The sequence below is a fragment of the Cucurbita maxima genome, unplaced genomic scaffold (assembly GCF_002738345.1).
Source record: "Cucurbita maxima cultivar Rimu unplaced genomic scaffold, Cmax_1.0 Cma_Scf00005, whole genome shotgun sequence".
Classification (NCBI taxonomy): Eukaryota; Viridiplantae; Streptophyta; class Magnoliopsida; order Cucurbitales; family Cucurbitaceae; genus Cucurbita; species Cucurbita maxima.
Window position 1 is genome coordinate 2,567,510 of NW_019272021.1, and position 27,998 is coordinate 2,595,507.

The 27,998-nt window shown below is 37.2% G+C and overlaps 6 protein-coding genes across 10 annotated transcripts; 4 read left to right on the plus strand and 2 right to left on the minus strand.

Moving 5' to 3' along the window:
• Window positions 1-4,083: 4,083 nt before the first annotated feature.
• On the plus strand, window positions 4,084-6,244 carry LOC111480111 (palmitoyl-monogalactosyldiacylglycerol delta-7 desaturase, chloroplastic-like). Its single transcript, XM_023125070.1, has 4 exons — window positions 4,084-4,380; window positions 4,450-4,797; window positions 4,904-5,010; window positions 5,983-6,244. The coding sequence occupies exons 1-4, from the start codon at window positions 4,096-4,098 to the stop codon at window positions 6,206-6,208; spliced, it is 966 nt and encodes a 321-aa protein (XP_022980838.1). The 5' UTR covers window positions 4,084-4,095; the 3' UTR covers window positions 6,209-6,244.
• A 593-nt stretch (window positions 6,245-6,837) lies between these two features.
• LOC111479295 (SNF1-related protein kinase regulatory subunit gamma-like PV42a) lies at window positions 6,838-8,900 on the minus strand. Its single transcript, XM_023123852.1, has 3 exons — window positions 8,476-8,900; window positions 7,413-7,752; window positions 6,838-7,342 (listed from the first exon to the last, which is right to left on the minus strand). Exons 1-3 carry the CDS (start codon window positions 8,898-8,900, stop codon window positions 7,007-7,009), a joined length of 1,101 nt encoding a protein of 366 aa, XP_022979620.1. The 3' UTR covers window positions 6,838-7,006.
• A 2,832-nt stretch (window positions 8,901-11,732) lies between these two features.
• Window positions 11,733-15,166, plus strand: LOC111479598 (PTI1-like tyrosine-protein kinase At3g15890). Its single transcript, XM_023124342.1, has 4 exons — window positions 11,733-12,106; window positions 12,515-12,662; window positions 13,936-14,198; window positions 14,274-15,166. The coding sequence occupies exons 1-4, from the start codon at window positions 12,063-12,065 to the stop codon at window positions 14,902-14,904; spliced, it is 1,086 nt and encodes a 361-aa protein (XP_022980110.1). The 5' UTR covers window positions 11,733-12,062; the 3' UTR covers window positions 14,905-15,166.
• An 818-nt stretch (window positions 15,167-15,984) lies between these two features.
• On the plus strand, window positions 15,985-18,514 carry LOC111480055. Its single transcript, XM_023124997.1, has 5 exons — window positions 15,985-16,329; window positions 16,677-16,809; window positions 17,428-17,648; window positions 17,816-17,989; window positions 18,135-18,514. The coding sequence occupies exons 1-5, from the start codon at window positions 16,159-16,161 to the stop codon at window positions 18,219-18,221; spliced, it is 786 nt and encodes a 261-aa protein (XP_022980765.1). The 5' UTR covers window positions 15,985-16,158; the 3' UTR covers window positions 18,222-18,514.
• A 1,652-nt stretch (window positions 18,515-20,166) lies between these two features.
• On the plus strand, window positions 20,167-24,477 carry LOC111479586 (plasma membrane ATPase 4-like). Of its 2 annotated transcripts, XM_023124305.1 has the most exons (10): window positions 20,167-20,551; window positions 20,689-20,808; window positions 20,903-21,001; window positions 21,090-21,227; window positions 21,316-22,305; window positions 22,371-22,680; window positions 22,765-23,279; window positions 23,358-23,531; window positions 23,614-23,978; window positions 24,152-24,477. In XM_023124305.1, the coding sequence occupies exons 1-10, from the start codon at window positions 20,504-20,506 to the stop codon at window positions 24,246-24,248; spliced, it is 2,856 nt and encodes a 951-aa protein (XP_022980073.1). In that variant the 5' UTR covers window positions 20,167-20,503; the 3' UTR covers window positions 24,249-24,477. The 2 variants fall into 2 exon arrangements, with proteins under 2 accessions (XP_022980073.1, XP_022980072.1); XM_023124304.1 differs by having other exon boundaries at window positions 22,765-23,531.
• Window positions 24,478-25,457: 980 nt separating this feature from the next.
• On the minus strand, window positions 25,458-27,996 carry LOC111479587 (ribonuclease 3-like protein 1). 4 transcript variants are annotated; one of them, XM_023124310.1, is made up of 5 exons: window positions 27,891-27,996; window positions 27,586-27,744; window positions 27,287-27,512; window positions 26,180-26,285; window positions 25,458-25,730 (listed from the first exon to the last, which is right to left on the minus strand). In XM_023124310.1, the coding sequence occupies exons 2-5, from the start codon at window positions 27,688-27,690 to the stop codon at window positions 25,580-25,582; spliced, it is 588 nt and encodes a 195-aa protein (XP_022980078.1). In that variant the 5' UTR covers window positions 27,691-27,744; window positions 27,891-27,996; the 3' UTR covers window positions 25,458-25,579. The 4 variants fall into 4 exon arrangements, with proteins under 4 accessions (XP_022980078.1, XP_022980075.1, XP_022980076.1 ...); XM_023124307.1 differs by having other exon boundaries at window positions 26,180-26,294; XM_023124308.1 differs by having other exon boundaries at window positions 26,180-26,294; window positions 27,858-27,996.
• Between the last annotated feature and the right edge of the window lie 2 nt (window positions 27,997-27,998).

Here is a 27,998-nt window from a genome sequence, read left to right on the forward strand (position 1 = left end):
ATATGGTCACGTTGCTTATTCCTCGCGTCTAAGAGTGAAAACTATCCCCATATGGAGACCCATGATCATTTTCTAAATTAGCCGACGTGGGACTTTCATTCAACACCTCTACAAAGTACGCCATTTGAGGATTCTACTAACATGACTAAGTTTAGAGCATGACTCTAATACCATGTTATATGAACACGACTCTCCACAATGATATGAGATTGTCCACTTTGAACATCAACTCTCATAACTTTGCTTTCGGCTTCCCCAAAAGGCCTCATACCAATGGAGATAATATTATTTGATTATAAACCCATGATCATTCCTTAAATTAGTGGATGTGAGACTTTCATCCAACAGTATTAACCCTAGGACAGACAAAGTATAGAAAAACAGTCCTCAACTTTCAAATCCGATTTGTTCAGGACATTTTTTTAAAGTAATGAGTCGAACGAGTCCAATCAACTTAAATCGAACCCTAAGTTAATTGAAATGTTAATTAAATTCTTGAACATATGCGACATTTTTGTATTTATGACTGTACGGCTTGCAATTCAGAATTATTGGCCATCCATAAATCCTCAACCATACACAATAAATACTCTCCTCTTCTCCAATTAATGTACATTTTCTTATGCAACCATTTAATTCATATTTATATTTTACTTTATCAACTTTTTATGGTGTGAGAGTTAATATGTGAAGCTACAAGTTCCAATATCAAACCTTTAGTCAATAATATATTTTTTTAAAAAAAACTTTTCAAAGTTTTAATAATAAATTTAAATCTTAATAAAAACTATCTATCATTAAATTTTACAAAAATTTCGAAACTAACTTTACTAACAAAATGAAAATATGCTTGAACTTAATCTTTTTGAAAACTTTAAAAAAAAAAAAATCCTTTGAACATTTAAAAAAAAGTTAAAAAATATATGTGAGTGAAGACAAAACATTCTAAAAGGACTTGTATTGGTATATGGTGATAGTTTTTCCTCTTAAAAGGTAACCATGTCGCTCGAGATGTTGAGATGATGAAATGTCGAATCCAAACATCAAATCTTAATCTAAATCCAAACATCAATCTAGTACGTTTATAGCTGACAATATTCAATAAATTCTAAGACAAGCTCAACCGAACATCTTCCAAAAATTATTGTGTACAATTATTAAAGTAACAATAATGAAGAAAAAAAAATGAAAGGTGGCATATGAGATTCAAATAATGAAGAAATGATGTTGGAGTGGAGAATTGTAGCAGAAAAAGTTTGGCAACACTAATAAACCATACATTGATCACTATGGTAGATCGTTCCACTACTACGAACTCGATACGCCACACTTGATCTTCGACACCATAATGGATATGCATGGACTTTTCGACCATAGTGATTAAATTGAATTAGGTATCATCTTAAAACATTTATAGCCATAACAATATTAATCCAAACTATGAAAAGCATGTTCCCACATTTATTATTTGAAACCAATTACCTCATACTTACCCACGACACATAATGGTTGCTTTTGACATTTAAATTAGGGTTGCAGGTCGGTTGCATTATCTAATCTTTCCAATTTCATATTCATGTCTAGTACGTCTCTAAATTTTTGAATTTATTTCTAGTAGATCTTTCAAATGTAAGATCATAGATATGTTTAAACCAATTTATTATAAGCAAAGTGGCTTAAACAAAGACCTTTTCGAGAAGATTGTTTCTATTTTTTGTCTATCTCGAGGCACTCGTGTTCTCCTTCTCCAGCGGAGAACAAAGGCAACGATTTCTCTAATTTGGGTCAATCATTAGTTGAGTAATAGAACAAAGTCATGAGAGCTTATGCTCAAAGTGGACAATATCATAACATTGTAGAGAGTCGTGTTCGTCTAACAACCTGCACCTCAACCAGCTTCTAGCCGTCTCGCTCCTCCAGCCGATGCAACTGCAATCGAATGTACACACGGCTCGGCCGCACCGTCTCCTCGTGTGCGGTTTAGCCCAACTGACTCCCTCTAGCGTGTGACTCTGGTTCAGCTTGATGAGTTCTTTCAGCTCCAGCTTGGCTTAAGTGGCTCATTCGAATCGGGTTTGGGTTTTCAGACACTCTCTTCCCATTTTTGATTGTCCTAGAAGCGTTTTTAATGTATTTGGGACATTTAATGCGAGTATTGACACTATTTAGCAAATTTGAGTTATTTTGAGATAAAAAATCATGATTAATTGATGTTATCAAGTGAATTAAGTCCTCTACTATGTTCTAAATACAATGTCGTGTGAGTTCTTAGGTGCAAAAGGACTTCAAGGAGTAGGAACAGGCTAGCGTTAAGGAGATTTAATGACTACGACTTAAGCCAACCAAATAAGTGATTCTACTATTAGACGCCCACGAGCTTGGTTAGATTACTTGTATGTTGTATGAATAACACGTACCTTGCAGCCCTTGTACGTGTCATATTTTTTTTTATGATGCTATAGTATGTTATATATGATATGAAATATGATGATTATCTTATGATATGAATTATGTTCTGATATGAATGTTACATGATGTATGTACTTTATGTCACGCTATGTATATTATGATAGCATGTCCAAACTATGTCTACGAGACATTAATAAGCCATGTACACGTTAACCATGATAGATATGTCGAGTATATGTATACATATCTCATAGGAATGTTATGTCATGAAAATGATGAAAGTATGATTTATATTACAAGTATGTACCATGATTTGAAACTATGGAATCACATGCATGTTGTATGTCTTGAACATTGAGATACTTCCCAGTACAATTAATACATACACGTACACCATGATGTGATACGCGTTCCTTTCTCTCTGTGGTTTCTAGCAACGTAAACGTGTGTTATCCCATAGTCTGGCCCAGGGGCTACGTATACGAGCCTGCTTGGTAGGTCATGTGCATTTACGTAGATCATGTGTAGACAAATATTACATATCCAACCTTCCCTAAACTAGAAAGTACAACCCAAAGAACAATTGATGAAAAGATTGGTCAAACCATGATTGCATGTGATTGTATTTCTGACCCCAACAGTGTAGCAACTTACTAAGTATTTTTAAATACTCAAGCCATGTTCGCTATTTCTTTCCAAGTAGAGGCAAAGACACTCCTGTACGGATAAGGGTACTGTTATCGATGCCATGAAAATAAAGTTAGAGTAATTGTATTTCTCATTTAAGTTGTAGCCTTTAGGTTAAATTAAGATGTGTACATTTGTGACACTCCAAAAATGAACCGATACCACATCCGAATGAGAGCGATCATGAGAATAGAATGACTAAGAAAAACTTAAAAGAATTGAATGTCATTACTTATACCAACAAGGTGCACCTCCTTTTTTGTGGCTCTATCGTAAGAATTTCATGGTTAACCGGAACATATTTCGGTTGATAATTTGACAACATGACTGAGCTTTAAGTATTTTTTTTTTTTTTTTTTTTTTACATGCACCTCCTTATGTCGCCAATGAATTTCTCTCTCGTTTCATTTTTCTCTCCCGCACCATTTTTTAGGGTAATTAATTTTTTTCAAACCAACAAAGCTCTCACCAATGCATGGGACACAGAAATTTTCTTCTGAGTATTTATGGCCATTCATTGAAATGTCCAATGACCACAAAAATTATGAAACACATTTATACCATAAACTCTGGCGGCTTTGTTTTGGACTCTACAAAAGAATTCGTACCAACGGATATGTATTCTCTCACTTATAAATTCATATCTTTCCTTAAATTAGCAAGGTGGAATTCCCTCTTGACAATCCTCAACCGGATGCTCGAAAAGATTGAATTGTGTCTAACCACCTCAACGGTTGTCCGATCAAGATTGAATTAACGTTCATGTTTCCATAAATATGAAAATATAAATAAAACGTCTCTATCAATTAAAACATATGAGGGGACAATTTTGCAGTCTCTCAACAACATTTCAACTTTTTTTTTCTTCTTTTAATTCATGAAGTAAATTTTGCAGCTACCACCTCGTCCAATAACTGTTCAATGTAAGAAACAATTAATCCCAAGGTTGAAATTCGCTATAAATTCATATGGCCGAGGGAGGTGGTGAAGCAGTCGCCAATGCATGAACCAAAGCCAATGGTGAACCCTCCAACCTCATTCATCAGGACAAAATGGACGAAGCTGGATCAATACATTTCCATTGCCCTTTTCATACTCCATTTTCTTTGTATTTTCGCACCCTTTTATTTCAATTGGCATGCATTTTGGGTTAGCTTTGCGTTGTACGTTATTACCGGTCTAAGCATCAGTGTTTCATATCATAGAAATCTTGCTCATAAAAGTTTCGAGCTTCCCAAACTGCTCGAATACTTCTTTGCTTATTGTGCAGCTCACGCACTTCAGGTTTGACTTGTGAATCCTTCTCTGTTTATTTCCATTAGAAATTTACTTATTTTTAAATTTTTTTTTTAGGGTGATCCAATCGATTGGGTGAGTACACATAGATGTCATCATCAATTTGTCGATACAGAAAGAGACCCACATAGCCCTATTCAAGGATTCTGGTTTAGTCATATTCTTTGGCTTTTTGATTCCTATACTTTGACCAAACGAGTTTGTCCGAAATATTTTACCGACTTTAAAAAGATTGAACGAAGTATCATTATATGGTTCTCGAAGCATGGGAGACCCGACAACGTTCGTGATTTGGAGAAGCAAGCCTTCTATAGGTTCATCCATAAGACATATCTTCTTCATCACGTTGCTTTTGCAGTCCTACTCTATGAAGTTGGAGGACTTCCATTCCTTATATGGGGCACGGTAATATATACTCTTCTTTGCTTGCAGCATTTTTTATAGATATGCATAAGATCCTCATATTCTACTTGCTTGAAGAGTATTAAGCCGTTTACTTGAAATTATACAGTGTGTGAGGACGGTAGTGGTCTTGCACATTACATTTATGGTGAACTCGGTATGTCATATATGGGGAAAACGACGATGGAATACTAAGGATTTATCGAGAAACAATTGGTAAGTGACTCTACCTCAAAGTTAAGATGATTTAATACTTGGATATACGCTATTCTTAGGTTTGAAACGCACAACAAGATATTGATATCTCCTAAATTTACTTTACAAATCAAATCTTCTAAACATACCCACAAATTAACTCTCTTGATTTTTCTAAATCGCTTATTGACTCACAGTTGGAGTCTTTGACTGCCGGACCAACTAATTGGTTAGCCAATTTGGTCTGCGATTCAGTTTTTTTATTTTGATACTACTTCTTCGTGCATGTCAAATTACTCTTATTAGATCTATTCGACAACGAATCCTTCATATATTTACATAATTAAATGGTATGTGATATTATCCACTTTAGATATAAGCACTCGTGATTTTGCTTTAAGGTCTCATCGAGCCTCACACTATATACATGTGGTTGTTCCCTTATCTAACCTGCAACTATGAGACTTTTGTAGTTTGTATTATAAGGTTATTCAACAATTTGATAAGTAGAAATATTCACAATAAGGGTGTACATTCAACCTGACAACCTGTACCAACCCAACCCGAATTATAAGGGTTGGGTTGGGTTGGATTAGCATTTTGGGTAGGGTTGGGTTCATTTTTCTGAACCCGAATTAAATCGGTTCGGTTTCGAGTTCGTGGGACAAAACTCTCGGGTTGACCTGAGCGACCCAATCCAATTAAAAATATATAAAGTATATTAAGAATCTTTCATTATTAATGGGTTTTCTAGAGTGGTACTTTGGCCAGTCTAGTGAGACCCACGCCCGGGATTAATAAAACTTTAAACAAAAATTGACAATTCGACCCGAAAATAGAGGGTTGGGTTGGGTTGTAAAAAGTTTTGGGTTTGATTGAGACCAATCCGACCAACCCGAACTTTTGGGTTGGGTCAAAAAAAAGTCCTTAACCCAACCCGGACTTTTATACCGTAGATAAATAACATGGTTTGGTTTTTTTTTGTTTATGAAGGTTGGTAGGTTTGCTTGCATTTGGAGAAGGTTGGCACAATAACCACCATGCTTTTGAGTATTCAGCTAGATTTGGCATTGAATGGTGGGAATATGACCCTGGTTGGTACGTTATTAGGTTTCTTCAAGCCATTGGAGTGGCCACTCATGTCAAATCACCCTCACAAATTCACAAGCAAAGGCTTGTTATACACAAACCCGAAACCCCTTCCATTGGAATACAATGAGTTTTACGTTGAATTCATCATGTTTCTTATTTACAAGAGGCTTACCTTACCTTTTTAGCTTCTGTAGGAGGGCGTAAACCGTACTATGAATGTTTGTATGCTTTATTTTTTCTTAAATAATCGAACATTGAACTTTTTTTTTTTGTGTTAAAAGTATATGAATTATTGTGCAGCACTCTCTCACAGCATTGAGTGAGTCTAACCGTCTAGCCAACTTTGGATCTCACAGCATTGAATGAATCTAACCGTTTAGCCAACTTTAGATCGCGTTACCTATGTCCAATCCTCTAGCCCTGACCGAGAAGAGAATTTTAAAAAAGAGTTTAAAAACAAAGTTGAGTGAGAGATTGAAAACAATGTTATATAGCATCTAAGCAAAAAGACTACAACAACTTAAACAGTATATGACTATATGACTACAACTTAAACAAGATTTCAACATGTAACAGACATATGCACAACCATTACCGTATGGACAACATGCCTCATACAAACATGACACTATGCATCATGCAGATGTACAACCATTACATCATATAATCAAACACAAAACATACAATCCAAACAAATCATGCCTATCCAACTTAACTCTTAAGTAGGTTAAAAGAGTCGACCTACTTGTCATTTCGTATACTAGACTCTTTGGACTACGGAAAATCTAACTTGGGTCATTCGAGTTATGGGTCACAAACGAAACACTTCAATCTACACAAAAAAGAGAGCTATCCGGGGGATGCCATTAACTTCACTACAAAAGGCACCAATTCAATCAGAATCGCACGCCTATTAGAACAAGGGCTACAAGGTTTGGAGTTGAGAGAGAAGTGAATGCCTTACAACTCTAATCATGTCTGATAGGGAGACAACACCAAGAAGCAAACCATGTTCATCAATTACCCAAATTCTATGCACATGTTTTGACACCACCTTCTCCATCACTTCCTCCAACGAACTTTCCGGCTGACATGTAACCAGTTCTCTCCCGAACGCCACACTCCCCTCGAACAACGAGCTGTTTCGGACTGCATCGGTGAAGTCTAGCACCGACCGATGCAACCATGTCTGTAGCGTCGCGAGCTGACACCCCCTCAGATCGGTTGCCGAAAACGTCCCAACTAGCTTCATTCCTCTTCCCTGAAAGACTTAAACTATCAATTTGATCCCAAAAGAAGCAATTGAAATGAAGGGGAAGTGATAGGCATACAGTGAAAAGCTGTGTGTGGACATGGTCGCCGCCAACAATGGGGACTGCATTCAGGAAGCTAGATTTCATGCACTTAATTGCTTCTATAAGTTTGGTTTTATCTGTAATGGCCATAACATTCTCATTAATCCCTTCCATTTCCTTCACACTTTGTCTCAAAATCTCTTTAATTTCTGGTGCCTTTTCTCTAAGGAATCTCAACACATCCATTTGGGTCACCATCCTGTAACTCGTTGCCGACTCGACAAGCTTCACGCCCATGGCCTCCTCGACCTGCCCATCGATGGGCACCAGTGCCCTGTGGATCCCCTTGCTGAATATCTCCATACAATCTAATATGCTATGACAGCGGACTATGAATCAGCCTTCACATACTACTACACCTAAAAACTTACATTCAATTTTGAATATATTTTCAATTTAATCCCTAAATTTCAATATTTATGGCTAGTAGACTTAGTAGAATAAATTGTCGACCTTGTTGACCAAGTTTTGAGCTGGTCATGTTTTTAATTTGAGCTTGTCATGTGTTTTTGAGCTGGTCGTGTTTTTAATTTGAGCTTGTCATGTGTTTTCTCCACTAACATGTATGACTCTTTTCACCTCTCCAACCAAGAGAATTGAAAAGCCAAGTGTTCAAAGTTCCAGAAGATCTCTCCTTTAGTTTTTTTTGACATATTTGGATCGTAAAATTAAATCCTAACTAAAATGTTAAAAAAAAATGTTATTCAAATTATCTGAGATAAATTCAAGTCAAGTTGCAGTTAATGTCCATTTGGAAAAGAATCTAATTTCATTTAACTAAAATAAGCTAGGATTCATTTATTCTGTGATGGTTAGACGTCCTAACACGTAGATGATGATATCACTACCTCATACGGTCATAAAGTATTAAGGTTATAACTCTTAAAATGTGTTCGTGATCAAAAGTTTCATTTTAAGGCTAATAAATTATTAATGAATTTCAATAACAAAAGATTGAGAATGACCATTTTCATGTATTATCTAGTCTTATTATAGACTTTCAATCAACACAATATTATAAGAATTGACATCGACCAACCTGGTGTTAGGATTCAAAGTCCAGAGACTCAAACCCTCAACACTATGTCCAATTATCGACGATACCGGAACCGCCATCTTCCGATCGAGATCGAGCAGATCACCACTACTATCATGAACATCCTCACTGCCAGCAATATGAGCCAAGATATCAAGCATGGTGACCATCCCAATATAATGCTTTCTTACCACCCCACTGCTCTTATCAGCCTCCATGATCATGGAACCGCCAGCGCCGATCCAGTGGCCAGGCGGCGCAGCCACCGGAACAGCCACGACGCAGTTGGCGACGAGAACGTTCATTGTGTGAGCAAGAGAGGCGGTGTAGGGCACCTCCACCAGCCGCCTCCAATCCCTCATCAGATCTTTCACCTTCTTGTCCACCACCGCCTGAGTGTCGGGTTTCTTGGCCGTCGGTTGTTGCATTTTTCTTTGGTTGTTTTTGTGATTTGAGGATTTGAGGGATTTATTTATTTGGAGAGGGTTTTGTAGGTGTCGAGCTCTGGAGGGGATTCGTTTGCATGGGAGTGGTTTTGTTGACACGTACCAAAGCTTGGTATTAGAATTTGAGACCACCTTTTTTAAAAAAAAATCAAAACGGAAAACATAGAGAGGACAATATCGACTAGTGGTGGGTTTGGGGCCATTACAAATGATATCAGAGCTAGACACTAGGTGATGTGCCAGCAAGAACGCTAGGTCCCAAAGGAGTGGATTTGGTGGGGTTCCACATTAATTGGGAAAGGAACAAGTGTTAGTGAGGAGCTGGCCCCGAATAGGATGGATTGTCAAATCTCACCTAACTAAGCATTTTTTATAAGGGTGTGGAAACCTTTTCTGAGGATAAACGTTTTAAAAATCTTGAAAAAAATCTCAAAAGAGAAAACGTAAAGAGTACAATATCTCCCTAATAATTTGAGTCTCAATGACTATATATTACTAAACCAATTCCATTGTGGAAGGTTATGATTAGGAGGATGAAGCAGAAGCTTATACTATCCATTAACTTAGGGTTATGTTATTGACATCTCAAGCTAAGTGTATAATATTGGTAACAACCCATGTAACGCTTTATGACTCGAATTATAGGAAAATGTAACTAGAACTAGCGTAGATGCATAGCAGAGGATAAATAAGATTTAAATTTTTAACTTTTCTTACCTTATAAAATAAAATAATTAAAATGTAAATATTCACTTCTAATGAAATAAAACAATCACAATTATTTAACTCTAATTAAAAAAAATGGTATATTTAATTAAATTATAGGTTTTTTTAAAAGAAAAGTGGAAAAAACAGTTGGTATTTAAAAAATAAATAAAATAAACTTTAAATCACGAAGCAAATGGCGCCCTACAAATGCCATATTTTTAATCTCTTCAAAATTAAAATATTTAAATTGATAATTAAAAATTAATAAGAAGTTTAAAAAAAATAGGATATTAAAAAGCCCTCGTATTTAGGCCCATTAAACTTTGTCACGTGGGCCTGGCCCACTTAGTGGTAAGCTGTGTTGACAGGATTGGAATCACGTGATTGGTGGTATTTGATTTCCAAATATTCCTTTTCTTTTATTTAAAAATATATTCGAAGTTCATTAAAGTTAAGGTAATACATACGTCCGAATAATACACTCTAATTTATCACCATAAAACTCATACTTGAAATTTACGTCACCATAAAACTCTTTCTTCAAACTTACGTCCTAATAAAGCTCATACTTGAAATTCACTCCAAATTAATGCAATAATAACACGCTCACGCTGCAAAAATATCGGCTAATTGATTAGTAAACCTCACAAAATTAAGAATAAATGTTTAATCTAGAATGATGGGTACGATTTTTTATCAAATTAATAGCCTTGGTATTATAACATCTCATGCTCAAGATTCGGATCAGAATTTAGAATCTAGATTCAGCAACTAATTGCTGCAGCATTCCCCTGCGACATGGTTACATTTCTTATAAGAGTATAGAAACTTCTCTCTACTAGACGTGTTTTAAAACCTTTAGGGGAAGTATAAAGAAAATAATATTTGCTAGCGGTGGACTTGGATTGTGACAAGTGATATTAGAGCTAGACATCGAGCGATGTGCCAGCGAAAATGCTGGCTTCTAAGAGAGTGAATTATAAGATCCTTCATCCATCGGAAAAGACATTGTCACATGTATTAATAGTGAAAGTTTAAACTAATCTCATCTTTTGATTTAATAAAATTAAAAAGTTATCCACTTCACTTATATAATTATATAATTATACACTTAAATGATTTCACAAAAATTAATATTTGATTTAGCAATTACCTACCTTTCTCTCTCCTAATATCCAATCATTGAATAAAACTTTAAGCTAATTTCATCATTGCTATTAATCAATTATTAATAGTGTAACCAACATGATGTAATATATTATATTGATAAAATAAAAAAAGTGTACAAATCCAAATATGATTTTAAAAAAAAAATGTTCTATGATGGAAGAAAAAATAAATAGGTAGTAAAATACAGAAACAGCCTTGAGATACTGTCCCAAAATACATTTTTTTCTTATAGATGATTCACACAAAAAAGGCACGAGAGAACGCTTACAACTTTAATCTTCTTAGAATTGAGAAGCTAAAATGTCCTTCGAACCATATTAACTTGATGGTATTTTGAACATCCGAGACTCAAATTTATGCTTCGCTTCACTGGGTTTGGTTTCTTCAAATGATGCCTTTTTTATTATAATGTTGAAAGCTTGATTTAATATTAAATGTTGAATTTCTATATATATATATATATATTTAATATGTATGTATGTATTTGTTTTTTTTTTTTCCTAATAAATAAATAGTTTTTAAACATTAAGTTGTAATATTAATTATATTAAATATTATGTCATATTTTTTTTAGAAAACATTTTTAGATTTGCCCATAGATATCTCTGGCTGTGTTTTCAGGTGGAGGGGCGGCGATTGGAACTTCCATAGTGGCCATGACGGTGTGTCGCCGGAGAGAAGGGGCGGAGAGGAATCCGGGGGGGAGGAGAGGATGAGGGAGAGAGAGGAGAGAGAGGAGAGAGAGAAATTATTTTCATAAATATATTTTTTTGAAAACCAAACGCACCGAAAACATGGAGATTAAAAATATTATTTTCCCATATTATTTGAAAATAAAAAAAAATGAAATTGTTCTCGAGTCGTTACAGTTAAGAATTTGAACACAACACAGCTGGAAATTTGAAAATTACAAACCAAAAAGAAAAGAAAAAAAGAGAGAGAAAGTCAGACATGGAGGCGTGAAGAAGACTACAGGAGGCCATCTCTCTCTCTCTCTCTCTCCTCGTTTCTCTCTCTATAAATCGCTCTGGATCGCCCCTGTCTCAATCTCTCTGTCTCCAAAGCCTTACATTCGGCGAACTTTTTGACACCCAAAATCAAAATCAAAATCAAAATCAAAACCCCATTTCTTTTTTCCTCTTTTTTTCAAATGATTGTTTCTTCCTCCTTCGCTTCACGTTTCGCATCTCTCTCTTCTCCGTTGTTCAGACTGTGAGCAAATTAAGAAAGCGGAAGCTTAGTTTATTTACAGAGTAAGTGGGTTTCATGGCCTTTCGCCTAATGTTCTGCTGTGGAATTGGTTCGGATCGGTACGTTTACTTGATCAATATATTTAGCTTCTGGGTTGAGATTAGAATCTGTTTTTGTCTCTCTTTTTTTTTTTCCTGAAAATCCGATGTGTCATTGGATTCCAATTGTGGGCTCGGGCTGACTTTGAGTTTGTGAGAGATTGTTCAAACTTCATTGGGGAATTTTATCAAACACTTTGTGGGCATGATGTCTTTGGGGGAATGAGTGATGAGTTTCTACATGTTCAAGTTGAATTTGGAATAACATAAAAAGTTTTAAGTGAATTTTACTTCATTTTGTTGATCTGATTCCAAAACTGTATGATTTGATTTGGTTTTTCTGTTTGTTCCCCTGATCCTGGCTCGTATGATAGAAAGATTTTGTAACTTTTTAGGATGTTTTTGTTTGTTGACTGTTCTATTCTGCAGGAAAGAAAGAGGGAAGAAACAGCAAACATGGAGGGTGTTTTCATTGAAGGAATTACACTCGGCCACAAATAATTTTAATTACGATAACAAGCTTGGAGAAGGAGGATTTGGTAGCGTTTATTGGGGTCAGCTGTGGGATGGATCACAAGTAAATATGCCTTCATTTTTCTTGTTTTATCCTATCAATTCATGTGGCGTAGACTTGTTTTAAATTTGGGATGTTCTTTTTCAATTTGTTTCAAGGAAATTGTGCTAGCTTTCTTGGTTGTTTCAAACTTGCCGAGTCGTTTCAGCTCCGTTTAAATGCTTGTTTCATTAGTTTTAAATTACTAGTATGCCGATCGATCAAGCTAAGATCTTGCTTGTTCTGAATAATCTATTGAATGTACTAGAATTTTTGAACTTCATATATGTTCTTTGTATCATGTAAAATCTTCGAAATGTTCGTCTTATGATTGTGAAAGGACGGTGACCAAGGCTGTTCGGTACGGCTTCTGTCAATAAGATTCTTCTCTTTTTCTGTTTCGTTATCTTACCATGCCAGCAGAATGTTACTACGACTGTTTGGGACTTAGAGAGAATGAGTTCAAAGTCATGATAACCACCTACCAAAGATTTAATATCCTATATTGGGAACCAAATGTTGTAGGGTCATCTAGTTGTCCCGTGAGAATAGTTGAGGTGCTGACTCGTCACTCATCTGTGACAGCTCTAAAGGTTTAGAATTTTGAATTTGTTGAAGCTAGGATTGCAATAAGTTGTAGTAACGTATACTTTAGCTTGAGCCACTTGAGCGTTCGTGATGAGTTAATACCATGAAGTTCAAAGAGGGAATATTGTTTGTAAATTAATCTCCTCCTTCGCATAATTCAAGGATTGAAATACCTTATACCATGTTGACTGTGAGAGGCCACCTCTCACATTAGTTGGAGAGGGGAACGAAGTATCCTTTATAAGGGTGTAGAAAACTCTCCCTAGCAGACGTGTTTTAAAACCTTGAGAGGAAGCCCGTTAGGGAAGTCCAAAGAGAACAATATTTCATATACCATGTTGACTGTGATATCCCACAGCGGTTGGAGAAGGGAACGAAACATTCTTTATAAGGGTGTGGAAACCTCTCCCTAGCAGACACGTTTTAAAACCTTGAGGGGAAGTCAGGAAGGGAAAGTCTAAAGAGGACAATATCTCATATACCATGTTGACTGTGAGATCCCAGAACGGTTGAAGAGAGGAACGAAGCATTCTCTATAAGGGTGTGGAAACCTCTCCCTAGCAGACGCGTTTTAAAACTTTGAAGGGAAGCCCAGAAGTGCAAGTCCAAAGAGGACAATATCTACTAGCGGTGGACTTGAGCGGTTACAGTATTTTAGAATTTTAGAAACAGCAACCTATTCTGAAATCTGAATGGCATGTCTTTGCAGATTGCAGTTAAGAGGTTGAAGGCTTGGAGCAACAAGGCAGACATGGAGTTCTCTGTGGAAGTCGAGATACTGGCCCGAGTTAGGCACAAGAATCTATTGAGTTTACGTGGCTACTGTGCCGAAGGGCAAGAGCGCTTGATCGTGTACGACTACATGCCTAATCTAAGTCTACTCTCCCATTTACATGGACATCACGCATCAGAATGCCATCTCGATTGGAAACGTCGCATGAAAATCGCGGTTGGATCTGCCGAGGGAATTGCGTACGTTAAACCATCTCTATTTAATCTTAACATTCTCTTATGCATTTTGATCACTCCTAATTTTGTTTGATTCAGTTATCTTCACCACCAAGCAACTCCCCACATCATTCATCGAGATATCAAAGCTAGTAATGTTTTGCTAGATCCAGATTTCCAAGCTCGTGTCGCCGACTTTGGATTCGCAAAACTCATCCCCGACGGTGCAACACATGTAACTACAAGAGTCAAGGGCACACTCGGATACCTCGCACCTGAATATGCTATGTTAGGTAAGGCATCAGAGAGTTGTGACGTATACAGCTTCGGCATTCTCCTTCTTGAGCTTGCCACCGGCAAGAGACCTCTTGAGAAGTCGAGTGCAACAACGAAACGCACAATCGTAGATTGGGCATTACCGTTAGTAGTTGAGAAAAAAATTAACGAACTTGCAGACCCGAAGCTAAATGGAGATTACAATGCAGACGAGCTAAAGAGAGTCGTCCTTGTTGCACTCAGATGCTCCCATTCACGGCCGGAGAAACGACCGATCATGGTCGAGGTGGTAGAGCTGCTAAAAGGAGAATCAAAAGAGAAGGTAGGTAAATTAGAAGATGATGAACTGTTCAAGAGCCATGAAGTAGATGCACAAACAACAGAAATAGCAGCTGGCGAAGATAGCTCAGAGTTCATATCAGAAGAAAAGGATTCAACACAAAACCCCACATGAGAATAGTAGGTGAGTCTACTTAGCTTAGCTCTGGCTGTTCTTTACAAAAGCATGGCAGGATGTGTTCATTTGGGTATTGATTCTCAAGCATTGTTTTATGAGTGCAGCTGAGATTTGTATGATTTGTGGTTACCCTTTTAGACTTTATTTTTGGGGATTCAAATTGATGTTTGGATATATATATATATATATATATATATATATATTGTAAGTGGCATCAATCTGTATCCAACCTGGTGCTTCTCACTTTTTCTTGTTTCCATTTTGTTTGCTTTGTGGAGAAGATTCTCTACACCCACCTAGTTTTTATTTTATTTTATTTTGCAAGTTGTTTTCATCCCGTGCGCACTCGATTAGTGAGCTATTATACATGTTTCAAAAGGTCGAATTACTTGATGAGACTTGGGAGGTCGACCATTTTGCTTTTAATTTGGGGGGAAAGTCAGCAGTTGCTAGTTTCGATGAGAATGGAAAGAATTCAGCAACCTTCCTCCTCCTGAACTCGAAAGTCGAAACCTTGGTGGGTGCGATTGCTTACACTAGAATTTTAGAATATATGCAACGTAATTTAAACTATATACACACATATTTATACAACTCTAAAACTTCAAAAGCTTAAGTTCGTCATCCCCATATTTGCACAGCTTAATTATCATCTAAAAAATAAAAGTAGTAAGAATAAGTAAGTTGGTTTGTTCTAGCTCATCGCTCATCTTAAACATAATTTCTACTAAGTTCATCGTCGTCATTGGCTCAATTAACCCAAAATTTCCTCAATTCCTCGAGGCAACAAACGAACTTCTACAAAATCCTTTTGTTTTTGTTGTCTCTCTTACCTTCTATTTCAAATCATCATCAAAATTCTATAATCCAAAAAAATTACCGTTGGGTATTTTTTTTTAAAAAAGTATATATATATTGATAATTTAACCTAATTATTATAAGAAAGCTATCCTTTGACTCTATCGTTTGATATTTAATTAATTTTTTTTTCGTTAATTAATTAATTGTAATGTAAATAAGCCGTTAAACGCTCCTTTCTGTTAATGCATTAGAAAAGGGGGAAAACAGAGAGTTACAAAAACCTAACCCCCAAACAAATCAAATTCTTTCATTCCCTTTCTTCTTCTTCCTTCCTTCCCTAACCTCTTTGCTTTCCCTTTCTGTTCGTCGTCTCCGATTTCGATTCCTGTGTTGCTCCGGCGACGAAGGTGGTCTTAGGTAATAGTCTCTGCACCCGACTACCCGGAGACGATGTCTGCTGTGGTGTGCGGAACCAAGAGATCCTTCTTTGAAGAACTCCCCCCTTCGCCTCCCATTTCCAAGCGCCTCCGCTGCTCCTCTTCTACTTCTCCCATTACTTTCCCTGCGCCCTCCTCTCTTATTGACCACCTCCACCATTTGTTTCCCCACATGGACCATCAGGTTTCTTCTTTCTTCCCTTTTTTCTTTCACTCCGATTTTAATTCCTGTTTTTTACTCCCTGCTTCTGTGTAATCTCATATTTCTTGATGCCATTATAGCCTGAATCTTGATGGCCTTGGGGGACTCTTGTTATTCTCTTCTTGTTGTATGTATTGCTTAAATATGCCTCTGGATTGTGCAATATCAACTAATTCGACTTACTTGCGGAATGGAATTTTAGTGGTTCTATTCAGTTTTATTTTGCAATGCATCTCTTTCGGTGACTTGTTTCATAACTGCTGCATGTATGTTATAATTAATACTATCCTCCAGGGTTTTCTTGATCGTGCTTTGATTTTTCCTTCCAGCTTCTTGTAAGAGCCCTTGAAGAATGTGGCAATGACTTGGATGCTGCCATAAAAAATCTGAGTGACCTGTGTTTGGGGTCTGCTGTTGAGAATCCTGTTGCTACTGCAGAACCAGAGCCAAATTTGGATCAAGGTATCACAAAATTCTAAGCAACGAAGGACATGCTTCATATGTAGTTTCTTTGTTTCTATTCGCTCAAGATTTTAATTATATTATGATGATGAATTCATCTAATTCAAGATTAAATTCCCTGTTCAAGAATTTGATGCATGCTTATTTCATGGAAGTGATCCAATGGGTCCCCCTAACTTGCCGTCCCTAGTTTGGATTCCTAATTATACCCTTACCTTGTGCAGATTAGAGGAGGGTTTAGGTTTTGATTAAGATTTGAAAAACAAGAAACGGAGTTCTCATTCAGATTACTATGCATCCATTCTCTTAGAATAAGATGTATTCTTTTCTCATGTAAGAGACTCAATGGTTTGCTACCTTAGTTCTGAATTGCTGGAGATTAAGCTGCATGAGGAACGATAATCTTCCTTAATTCATTTGTGGTTGATGCTTGTGTTGTCCCTGATCGTTTTGTAATGTGTTTTTTTTTTTTTTTTCTAGTCTTGACATTTAAATCAATCGTGCATGTTTCTGCAGAAAGCACTTTAATTAACCTTTTGTTATCCTTGCAATTTTACTCTTTTTTTTTTCTTTTTCTATAAAGATCAATAATTCAGTGCATGCCTAAAAATTTCTCAGGTTCGTTTGCTAACGATGGAGAGGCTGCAGCTTCTGAGAATTGTTCAGTACCGAGCAGCGTTTCTCTTGATGGTAGAAAATGGATTGACTTGTTTGTTGTGGAAATGGCGAGCGCAATCGACGTAGCTGATGCTAGGAGTCGTGCAGCAAGAGCATTGGAGGCTTTAGAGAACTCAATTAGTGCACGTGCTGGTGTTGATGCTGCACAAAATTTCCACAAGGTACTTCAGTTTTAATGGCCACTACAAATAATTTTCCACATCATTGGGTTACAATTTTGGGGTACTGGTAGGTTTTTTGGTTTGGGGTTACTTGCTTGTTAAACATGCTATTGCTATAAAGTAAGGAGCCAGGCTTGTCAACTTATGTTCTTTTCACTGTCACCCAGGAAAATATGCAACTGAAGGAACAAATTGAAGTACTTCTACGAGAAAATACAATTCTTAAGCGAGCGGTTGCGATTCAGCATGAACGTCAGAAGGAATTTGAGGGTAAGAATATAGGGTTGCAGCATCTTAAACAGTTGGTATGTCAATATCAGGAGCAGCTCAGAACCCTTGAGGTGAGGAAATAAATGTACAACTTTTCTAAGTTTCTTCCCAATTATCAACCGTCCTGGTTTAATTTAAGTTCTTCTTAAACATGTTTGTGTTGATGCACCTTTTTCTGACCAGTTGAAAAAAAATCCTGTTGGTTTTGTTGTACAGATAAACAATTATGCTTTGACAATGCATTTGAAGCAGACTGAACAAAGCAGCTCGATTCCGGGACGCTTCCATCCCGATGTGTTCTAGCAAAGAGAAATTTAATTGATCTAAATTATTGGTTGCAGAAAGAAACTAGTAGAGAGAGCGTGAGTGAGAGGAGGAAGGGGGAGCATATTCATTAGCATCATATCAGTCTCCTATGAATAGAGGTACTGCTAATCAGTGTGCTTATTTTTTTTTTGTAGCTCGAGTTTCAAACTTGAATCGTGACTGCTACTGTAGCTTTTTTGAACTTCTATTGTTTCCCTCGTAGATTTTAATTAAAAGCCTTTGTTCAATTGGATGATATACAATCATGAAGTTGAAAGTATTAGAGACTACGAGAGGTGTACCGTGCGGAAAAATAGTAGAAACTATAAATAAAGTCTAAAGTTATTCTCACTTAAAATGTAAGTAGCACACGGCTTGAGTAAATGACCCACTATTATTGGAGTTAAGAAATGCAATGTAATCACATGCCATTGTGTTTGGGACCTATCATTAAACATCATTTCATGGTTTTGGTCTCAACTTCAAGTCTGGGCAGTATTGGATGTGTAGTACTCTTCATTCACGGCTCACGCACGTGCACATGAACCCTAAGGTGAGTTGAGTTCGTTTACACTGATGCTATCGTTATACTATGAAGGGAAGGAAGCGCACATAGCATCATGGTGTACATAATATCGTATCATATCATCGTAGTATATGCGCTCGTACTAATCATAACAGGGAAGTATCTCGATGCATTTGAACATACAATATGTGAGTCTTTTAAAACATTTCAAAATAATATCATGGACTTATATGCTCATACCCCTAAGGGCTACGAATAACATGAATACTTCTACTCTAACTTTAGTCTCAAGGCCATCATAGCCCATGTAGAAGTGCTTTGCTTTTTTACTCGAAAAGTAAAAGTTGAACATGGTTTGAGTATTTTAAGAAATACTCAGTAAGTGACCCTATGGTGACCTCACTACTAGGTCAAGAAATGTAATCACATGCAATCGTGTTTGAGACCTATCATTAAACATCATTTCATGGCCTTAGTCTCAACTTCAAGTCCGGACAGTATTGAATGTGTAATACTCCTCTACATACACGACCTACAACTGAGTCAAGAAATGCAATCACATGAAATTTTGTTTGAGACCTATCATTAAACATCATTTCATGACCTTGATCTCAACTTCAAGTCCTATTGAAGGTGTAATACTCCTCTACACACATAACGCACACGCATGCACACGCACATAAACTCAAATGCGTTCGTCTACGTATCCCTAAACTTGGTCTTTATTAGCGCTAATCATTATCCCATTGGAAGGAAGGGTATTAATGACAAATTTTTAAAACTTTTTATAAAACTTTTTAAATGTTGAAACTTATTTTAGAAATGGGGTACGAATAATGTTAGGGATAAAAACATTTTGAATATTTATTTGAAAATTTTAAAAGTTTACTTAATAATGTTTCAAAGAGTTTTAAATTTTTTTTCCTTTTTTATATAGTCTAAAATATATTATTGAAATTAAAAAAATATATTTTATAAATTCAACCTTTTTAATAATCTAATTCACAAACTAAAATTTTCCTTAAAACATTTTTAACAACAAAAAAATGTAACAAAAAATTGAAGTCGAGATAAAAATTGAAGTCAATTATTCGAGATAAATTAAGGTCGAGGTCTAATATTTATTAATTTTTAGGTTAAAATTGAGGTTAAATAGGCACTTTAACCCTTAAAGTATCAATTTTTTAATTAAATTGAAGGATTGATGAAAACTTAGGTTATTTATTATTTTTCTTTTTAAAAAAATGATATATTGTTTTTCCAAATTAAAATCTTCGTAAATAAATAATTATAATACTTCAAAAATTTTGTTTTGAATTTGAATAAAAAGAAAGTAAACGAGGGCATAAACGTAAATGGCCACTTCTCTTCCAGTTGCAACAGATGGCGCTAGACTGAAGGAAAAGGAAACAGAAAGTAGCAGCAATGGCGGAAGACCGGGCCTGCAGGAGAACCAAGAATCTCGCTCCTTCGCTCCTCCCCTCATTCCGATCAAAATCTCTCAAAAACTTCCCTATAAAAACACCTTACTCCTCCTCAATTCAACACAACAAGAAAAACCAAAAAAAGAATAAAACCATTAACCATTTTCCTCCCCGCCCGACCTCGATTTGAAGGAACCTGATGGCGCTTCATTAATCTATACTTATGGAAAATCGAAAACACTGATTTCACCAAAAACTCTCTCCGTTTTCTTTTTCGTTGCTATAATCATATATATTTTATTACTGTTTCCTTCTTTATACATCTCAAAATGACCGACATCAGCTTAGAGGAGATCAAGAATGAGAACGTCGATCTTGTAAGTTCTTCTCATCTTGTTTATGTTTCTGTTTGAGTAACAATGAACGTGTTGAAAGGTTTGCTTTCGGTTTTCGAAGGAAGCTTTTGTTGATTAAATCTTCTGAACTTAAAATTTTGGCAATCCGTGATTTACAGGAGCGTATACCCGTTGAGGAAGTGTTTGAACAACTGAAATGTACCCGAGAGGGTTTGTCCTCAGAGGAGGGGCGCCAAAGGCTGCAACTCTTTGGCCCAAATAAGCTTGAAGAGAAAAAGGTCACTTAATAGCTTAATAATCAGCTGTAGTTTTCTCCACTTTTGCTATCAATTGAAAGAAAATTCTAATGGTTTTTAAACTCTTCACGAACAGGAAAGTAAATTTCTCAAGTTTCTGGGGTTTATGTGGAATCCACTTTCGTGGGTTATGGAGGCTGCTGCTATCATGGCGATTGTTCTTGCCAATGGAGGGGTAACGTCTCTCTTTCTCTCTGTATTCTAAAAGGAGAAGGATAAGCTCTTGCTGAGATAGTGATATGATTTCAATGGCTAAATTGCAGGGGCAACCACCCGACTGGCAAGATTTTGTGGGTATTACTGCATTGCTTATTATCAATTCCACAATCAGCTTTATAGAGGAAAACAATGCAGGCAATGCTGCAGCTGCACTCATGGCAGGACTTGCACCAAAAACCAAGGTAAAGAGTTGATTGATACATGTGTGATATTCCAAATCCTCATTACTAATGGAATCGAAATGATCTCTGGCTTTGTTGTTCATGTTAGGTTCTTCGTGATGGAAGATGGTGTGAGGAAGAGGCTGCAATCTTAGTTCCAGGAGATGTGATTAGTGTGAAGTTAGGAGATATCATTCCAGCCGATGCTCGTTTGTTGGAAGGCGATCCGCTCAAGATTGATCAGTCAGCACTTACTGGTGAGTCTTTACCAGTGACAAGGAGCTCTGGTGATGAAGTGTTTTCTGGTTCCACTGTAAAGCAAGGGGAGATCGAGGCTGTTGTAATTGCCACTGGTGTCCACACCTTCTTTGGGAAGGCTGCTCACTTGGTTGATAGCACAAATCAAGTGGGTCACTTCCAAAAGGTGTTGACTGCCATTGGAAACTTCTGCATTTGCTCCATCGCCGTAGGGATGGTGATAGAAATAGTAGTGATGTACCCAATTCAACATCGTAGATATAGAGATGGTATTAACAATCTCTTGGTTCTACTCATTGGGGGTATCCCAATTGCCATGCCCACTGTTTTATCAGTCACTATGGCTATTGGTTCTCATAGGCTATCCCAGCAGGGTGCTATCACAAAGAGAATGACAGCCATTGAAGAAATGGCTGGAATGGATGTCCTCTGCAGTGATAAGACAGGAACTCTAACTCTCAATAAGCTTACAGTTGACAAATCCATGATTGAGGTGTTTGTTAGAGATGTGGACAAAGATACTGTGATTTTGCTTGGAGCTAGAGCTTCCAGGGTTGAGAATCAAGACGCCATTGATGCTTGCATTGTTGGGATGCTTGGTGATCCTAAGGAGGCCAGAGAAGGCATAAGGGAGGTCCATTTCTTGCCCTTTAACCCAGTTGAGAAGCGCACAGCTATTACTTATATTGACAATGATGGCAATTGGCACCGTGTTAGCAAAGGAGCACCAGAGCAGATCATTGAACTTTGTGACCTTCGTGATGATGTCAAGAAGAAGGCTCATTCAATCATCGACAAATTCGCTGATCGTGGCCTTCGTTCTCTCGCTGTTGGCCGACAGGTAATTGTTTGATTTGGCCTCGAAATCCCATATCTTTTATGATGATAAATCTCTTTTTGCTGCAGACCGTTCCAGAAAAGTCCAAAGAAGGTGCAGGAGGGCCATGGCAATTTGTTGGTCTCTTGCCTCTCTTTGATCCTCCAAGGCATGATAGTGCAGAGACAATCCGAAGGGCACTTCATCTTGGTGTCAACGTCAAGATGATCACTGGTGACCAACTGGCCATTGGCAAGGAAACTGGCCGCAGGCTTGGAATGGGCACAAACATGTACCCATCTTCCTCACTTCTTGGACAAAGCAAGGACGAGTCCATTTCTTCCTTACCTATTGATGAGCTTATTGAGAAGGCTGATGGATTTGCTGGAGTCTTCCCTGGTGAGTCGAATTACTAAACCGATCGATCGATCCTAGGCTTTCTTTTAGTTATGTTTGTGCCTGAATGTCCGTTGTTAAATGCAGAGCATAAATATGAAATTGTAAGGAGGCTTCAAGAGAGGAAGCATATTTGTGGTATGACAGGAGATGGTGTGAATGATGCGCCAGCATTAAAGAAGGCTGACATAGGAATTGCAGTGGCCGATGCAACTGATGCTGCAAGAGGCGCTTCTGATATTGTCCTGACAGAGCCAGGACTGAGCGTGATCGTCAGTGCTGTTCTAACAAGCAGAGCCATTTTCCAAAGAATGAAGAACTACACCATCTACGCAGTCTCCATAACCATCCGTATTGTACTGGGATTTATGCTTATAGCACTCATTTGGAAATTTGACTTCTCCCCTTTCATGGTTTTGATCATAGCCATACTCAACGATGGCACCATCATGACCATCTCTAAAGACAGAGTTAAACCCTCTCCTCTCCCGGATTCATGGAAGCTCCGCGAGATCTTTGCCACCGGCGTTGTTTTGGGTTCATACTTAGCCGTTATGACTGTTGTGTTCTTCTGGATCGCTCACACTACCGATTTCTTTTCGGTAGGGAAAATTCCAAGCAATTGGGTTGTTGCTTTAGTTAATGATTCTGCTTCTGTGTTCATATTTTTCTTCGTGCAGGACAAATTCGGTGTGCGTTCCATCAGAGAAAACAGCGGCGAGCTCACAGCAGCTGTGTACCTTCAAGTTAGCACGGTCAGTCAGGCACTCATCTTTGTGACAAGATCTCGAAGCTGGTCCTTTGTAGAACGCCCTGGTCTTCTCCTAGTGTTTGCCTTCTTAGTAGCACAGCTGGTAAGAACACTTCGAATATAAAGACATGAAATGAGCCCATGAAAGCTTAAGCTTACGATTTTCCATGGCTGATTTTGTTAAGGTGGCTACCCTGATTGCTGTGTATGCGAACTGGGCCTTTGCTGACATGAAAGGGATTGGATGGGGATGGGCAGGAGTGATCTGGATCTACAGCATAGTCTTCTACATTCCTCTGGATGTTCTCAAATTTGCCACTCGATATGCATTGAGCGGCAAGGCTTGGGATAATATGCTCCAAAACAGGACTGCTTTCACATCAAAGAAGGATTATGGCATTGGCGAGAGGGAGGCTCAATGGGCTGCAGCTCAACGTACCCTTCATGGCCTGCAGCCTCCAGAAGTATCTGACCTCTTCCATGACAAGAACAATTACAGGGAGCTGTCTGAAATCGCTGAGCAAGCCAAGAAGCGTGCTGAGGTCGCAAGGTATAACCCCTATCAACTTAAGCTTTCTAAAACCTTAGAATCCAACCTGACATTATCTGCTAGTTGTAAGCTTGAACGGTTACGAATGCTCTCTTTAGTATTCAATCCGACGTTTTCTGTTCTCTTTCTAAGTTTTGGATTGAATAATGATGATTTTGATATTGATTGTGTAGGTTGAGAGAGCTTCACACATTGAAGGGACATGTTGAATCGGTGGTGAAACTAAAGGGACTGGACATTGAAACCATCCAACAACACTACACTGTTTGAAAAGAAGACAGAGAGTTTACCGGCGCCGGAAAGGAGGCCGCCGGCGACAGCAAGCAGACAAAGAAATCAGAAAATTGAGATTTTGGTTTCGTTCAGTATTGAGGCTGTCTTGTTGTTTGATTTTTGTAGTAGGAAATTAGGATGATGGCAATAAGTCGCCAGCACGTGTGATTGTGATTTGCTGCAATCCTATGCTGCTCAATTAACCCGACACGTGTTAACGGATAGGGTCTTACTATTAATAAAATAAATAATTTTGAATTTAATTATATTTCATTAATGTTTAATTATATTTCATTAATTTAATTTACTATTAATAAGCTAAATTTTCATTAATGTTTCATACCATTCATGATGGTTTAGTAACATTTATTCTCTATTATTAAAAAAATCTCATAACATTAGATATCAAATTTTATTATGGAACTGTTGTTTTCTATTTAGTTTATCAATTTTATAAACTAAATAGAAAGCTAACTTTGGTTGATTAATCCGGTCTTAATTATGATCCTACATGTATTTCGCGTGTATCTTACTGGTGGATTTAAAAAACCTCGTGAATTGACTTGGATTACTGGTGTGGTTCTGGTTGTATTGACCGCATCCTTTGGTGTAATTGGTTATTCCTTACCTCGGGACCAAATTGGTTAGTCAAAATTGTAATAGGTGTACCGGGAGCTATTCCAGTAATAGGGTCGCCTTTGGTAGAGTTATTACGCGGAAGTGAATGCTGCACTCGTTGGAAAGTGTGATTGTGTCAAGTGGTACTTATAAAATGTCTATTTAACCCATATAACCTATAGAAACATGTTTAAGTTAGTTTTAAAAGTTTTAAAATTATGATTATATAGTAAGAAAATTTTAAAATTTGGTTATATTACATCGTTCTTAAATTTTGACATTGATGTTGAAGCTAAAATTTGGTTATATTACATGTTTAAGCTAAATAAGGAGCAAAACTTGAGTGTGAGAACAATCGATCCCACGCAAAACTTGAGGGGAGGCTACAAGGGCTTCGAGCAAAAAAACTTTAGAGGAGGCTACAAGCGCTTCGAGCAGAGCTAGAGTACAGGTTGTCACCCCAAGAGCAATTCTTAATGAATGATCCAGCCATAAGGAAAACTGTAATAAATGAACATGGCTCATAGTCATGATCCTTCCTACCCACCCACTTGATTAGGGGTGACAAAAAGATATGAGAAGAATGGATATAGAATATGGAATTCTTTTCTAGCAATTGGAAAATAATTTTATGCCCTGAAAAAGAGTCTTGGGTTCAAAATGATCACTCATTTCCCATTTCTAGCTCTTTACAATTCCCTTAATTATTCTTAAATACCATAACCCAAATGCTTTAAATACCATACTGCTCCTTCTGCCGCATCCTCTGCTGCTACTTTCTTTCTTGTTTGAGGGTTTCCATAGCATTCCAAATCTTCTCCACAAGCTCCCTTCATCTCAACAATAACCTTGAATGTGTACCTGCATCCAAGTTAAATTTCCATCAATATTCTTCCTCATGTTTGCACACAGATGACCATATGAATATGTCAAATCCAAACAAGAGGAAATTTCTCAAAGTTGAAGCTAAAAGGAGGCTTTGGTGACATCTAATTCTACTCATGTAACGGCTCAAGCCCACCGCTAGTAGATTTTGTTTCTTTGGACTTTAAGTTTTAAAGAGATTTCCACACCCTTATTTTGAAGATATAAAACAAAAACGTTATAAAAGCTTCAAAAGTAGTTGTTCCAAGGGCAATTTCTTGAGTTTTAACGCGTAATCCACACCCAAAAGCAGAAAAAGGATTACTTACATCTTTAGTTAAGTGCTCTTAGAAATATCAGGGCGTTGAAAGTTTTGAGCTGACAATTTACTAGAATAAAGTGTTTGTAAGTTCATAACTCATGTTGATGATAGTCAATGAGCTTACTTTTTTGCGTGGCTTGGACCTTCTTCCTCGCAGCATTCAAACAGAGGAGGCTTCCAGTGATTTGTAGTGCATATCTCATACAGAAGGGACTTCGCCGATTTCTTTACTGAAGTACCTAAAATGGAAAGGTGAAGCTAACACCATTTAAGCGAACTTTCAGTACCCAAAATGGTGCATTAACAATGCTTTTCAGAAACGCCATGGTAATTCTTATGGGAATCAGAAAGGCAATAAACTCGAGCTGTAAGAGAAAGCAGAAAGTCGCACAAAAAAATTGTAAATAAGAAGTCGGCTATCTTCCTTATCCAAGTTTAACAAAGATCAAGTACGCCATCAAAGTGCAAGAGCTTTGTGCTTTTTCTACTTGAGTTGCAAAATTGTATTCAATTTTTCGTTTAAAAAATGTATAAGCATGTTTGACTAACTGATATCTCAGTTAGTTTTTTCTAGAGAGCTCAGCTCCAAAGTCAAGTTTGAAAGAACAAAAATTTGAAATTATTTAGTTTCCTATTTACATATAAGAAGTGGGATTTTGAGATACCAGCTCTCTCGAGCAGGGCACTCCTTGAGGGTTTAGATTAGAAAACTATTCTCACAACTTTCAGCCATTAAAGATTGTGATCGAGTAATTTAAAAATCTTAATGTTGTCGATATTGAATGCACAACTTCATTCATTTTTTAAAACAAGTCATCCTTAGAAGAATGGGGAGAAAAAAAAACAAGAAATGAAAAATAGGAAAGTAATGATAATGTTCAAACACAACTCGAAAAATGATCCTCATGCAGAGGTCAGTTTTGGAAATGTTAGAGACCAGATGCTTACTGTAGACAACGTTTTCTTTAATAAAAAAAGGAAAAAAGCCAAACACAAAAACAAAAACACAACTGAACTTTGAAATTAATGGATGCATGCTAGGGACGAAGTCGGAGAAGGATTGTGGGCTGTAAGATGAACAATAAATCGCATTTGGAAATCAATCGTTGGAAGAAAACCAGTAAAATCACAAAGAGAAGAACGATCCATGAAGATGATGAAACAAAACAGGACTCATCTACCTCGAATCCTAAGCAGCAATCAAGTTAAGGATTTAGGTTTAAACCGGTACCTTCTTTGGTCGAGTCATGACTGCGACCACTGGACCTCGGAGCTGAATCCCCGAAATTCTCTTTCCTTTCCTCCGGAGTCGTCCTCGCATTAGGAGAACGAGCAGAATCAAAACACGCCGGGATCATCGGCAAGCCATCATATTCGTTCGGCCTTAAATCCGGCGAGTGATTAGGTGGCATAAACTGAGGAACGCGCCCAATATACCTCGATTTCTCAAATTTAGCCTAAAACCATTCAGATAAAACTCAAATTCCTTCGAACTTCAAAGAAAATTGAATACAATCAATCGCATGTTACCGGAATCGAGGAGTGATTTGCTTTTCCAGTACACGGATTATGAATTGGAGGAAGATTTTTGAGATTGACATTCACACTTCGAGGACAGGAAGGAGTGTTCTCCATCTGATTTTCTCAATTCTTCCGCTCTTCTCCGACGATCTCTCTGTACTGTACTGTCTGAAACATCAATTTCACAGCAAAATCAGAAAACAGAGAATTCAAAGCAATAGAAGCATAATAATAGTAAACATTAATCAGAACTGTTCTCTATCGAAAAGTAGAAAAACAACATAGGAGTCTAGAATCTGTGCTCTGATAGCGACCTCTTCAGAATAAACTCTTGTTCATCATCATCTTCTTCATCATCATCTTCTTCTCTCTGGTTTAAAGTCACTCTATTGCTGCGGATTTGTAAGCCATGCGTAGAAGAA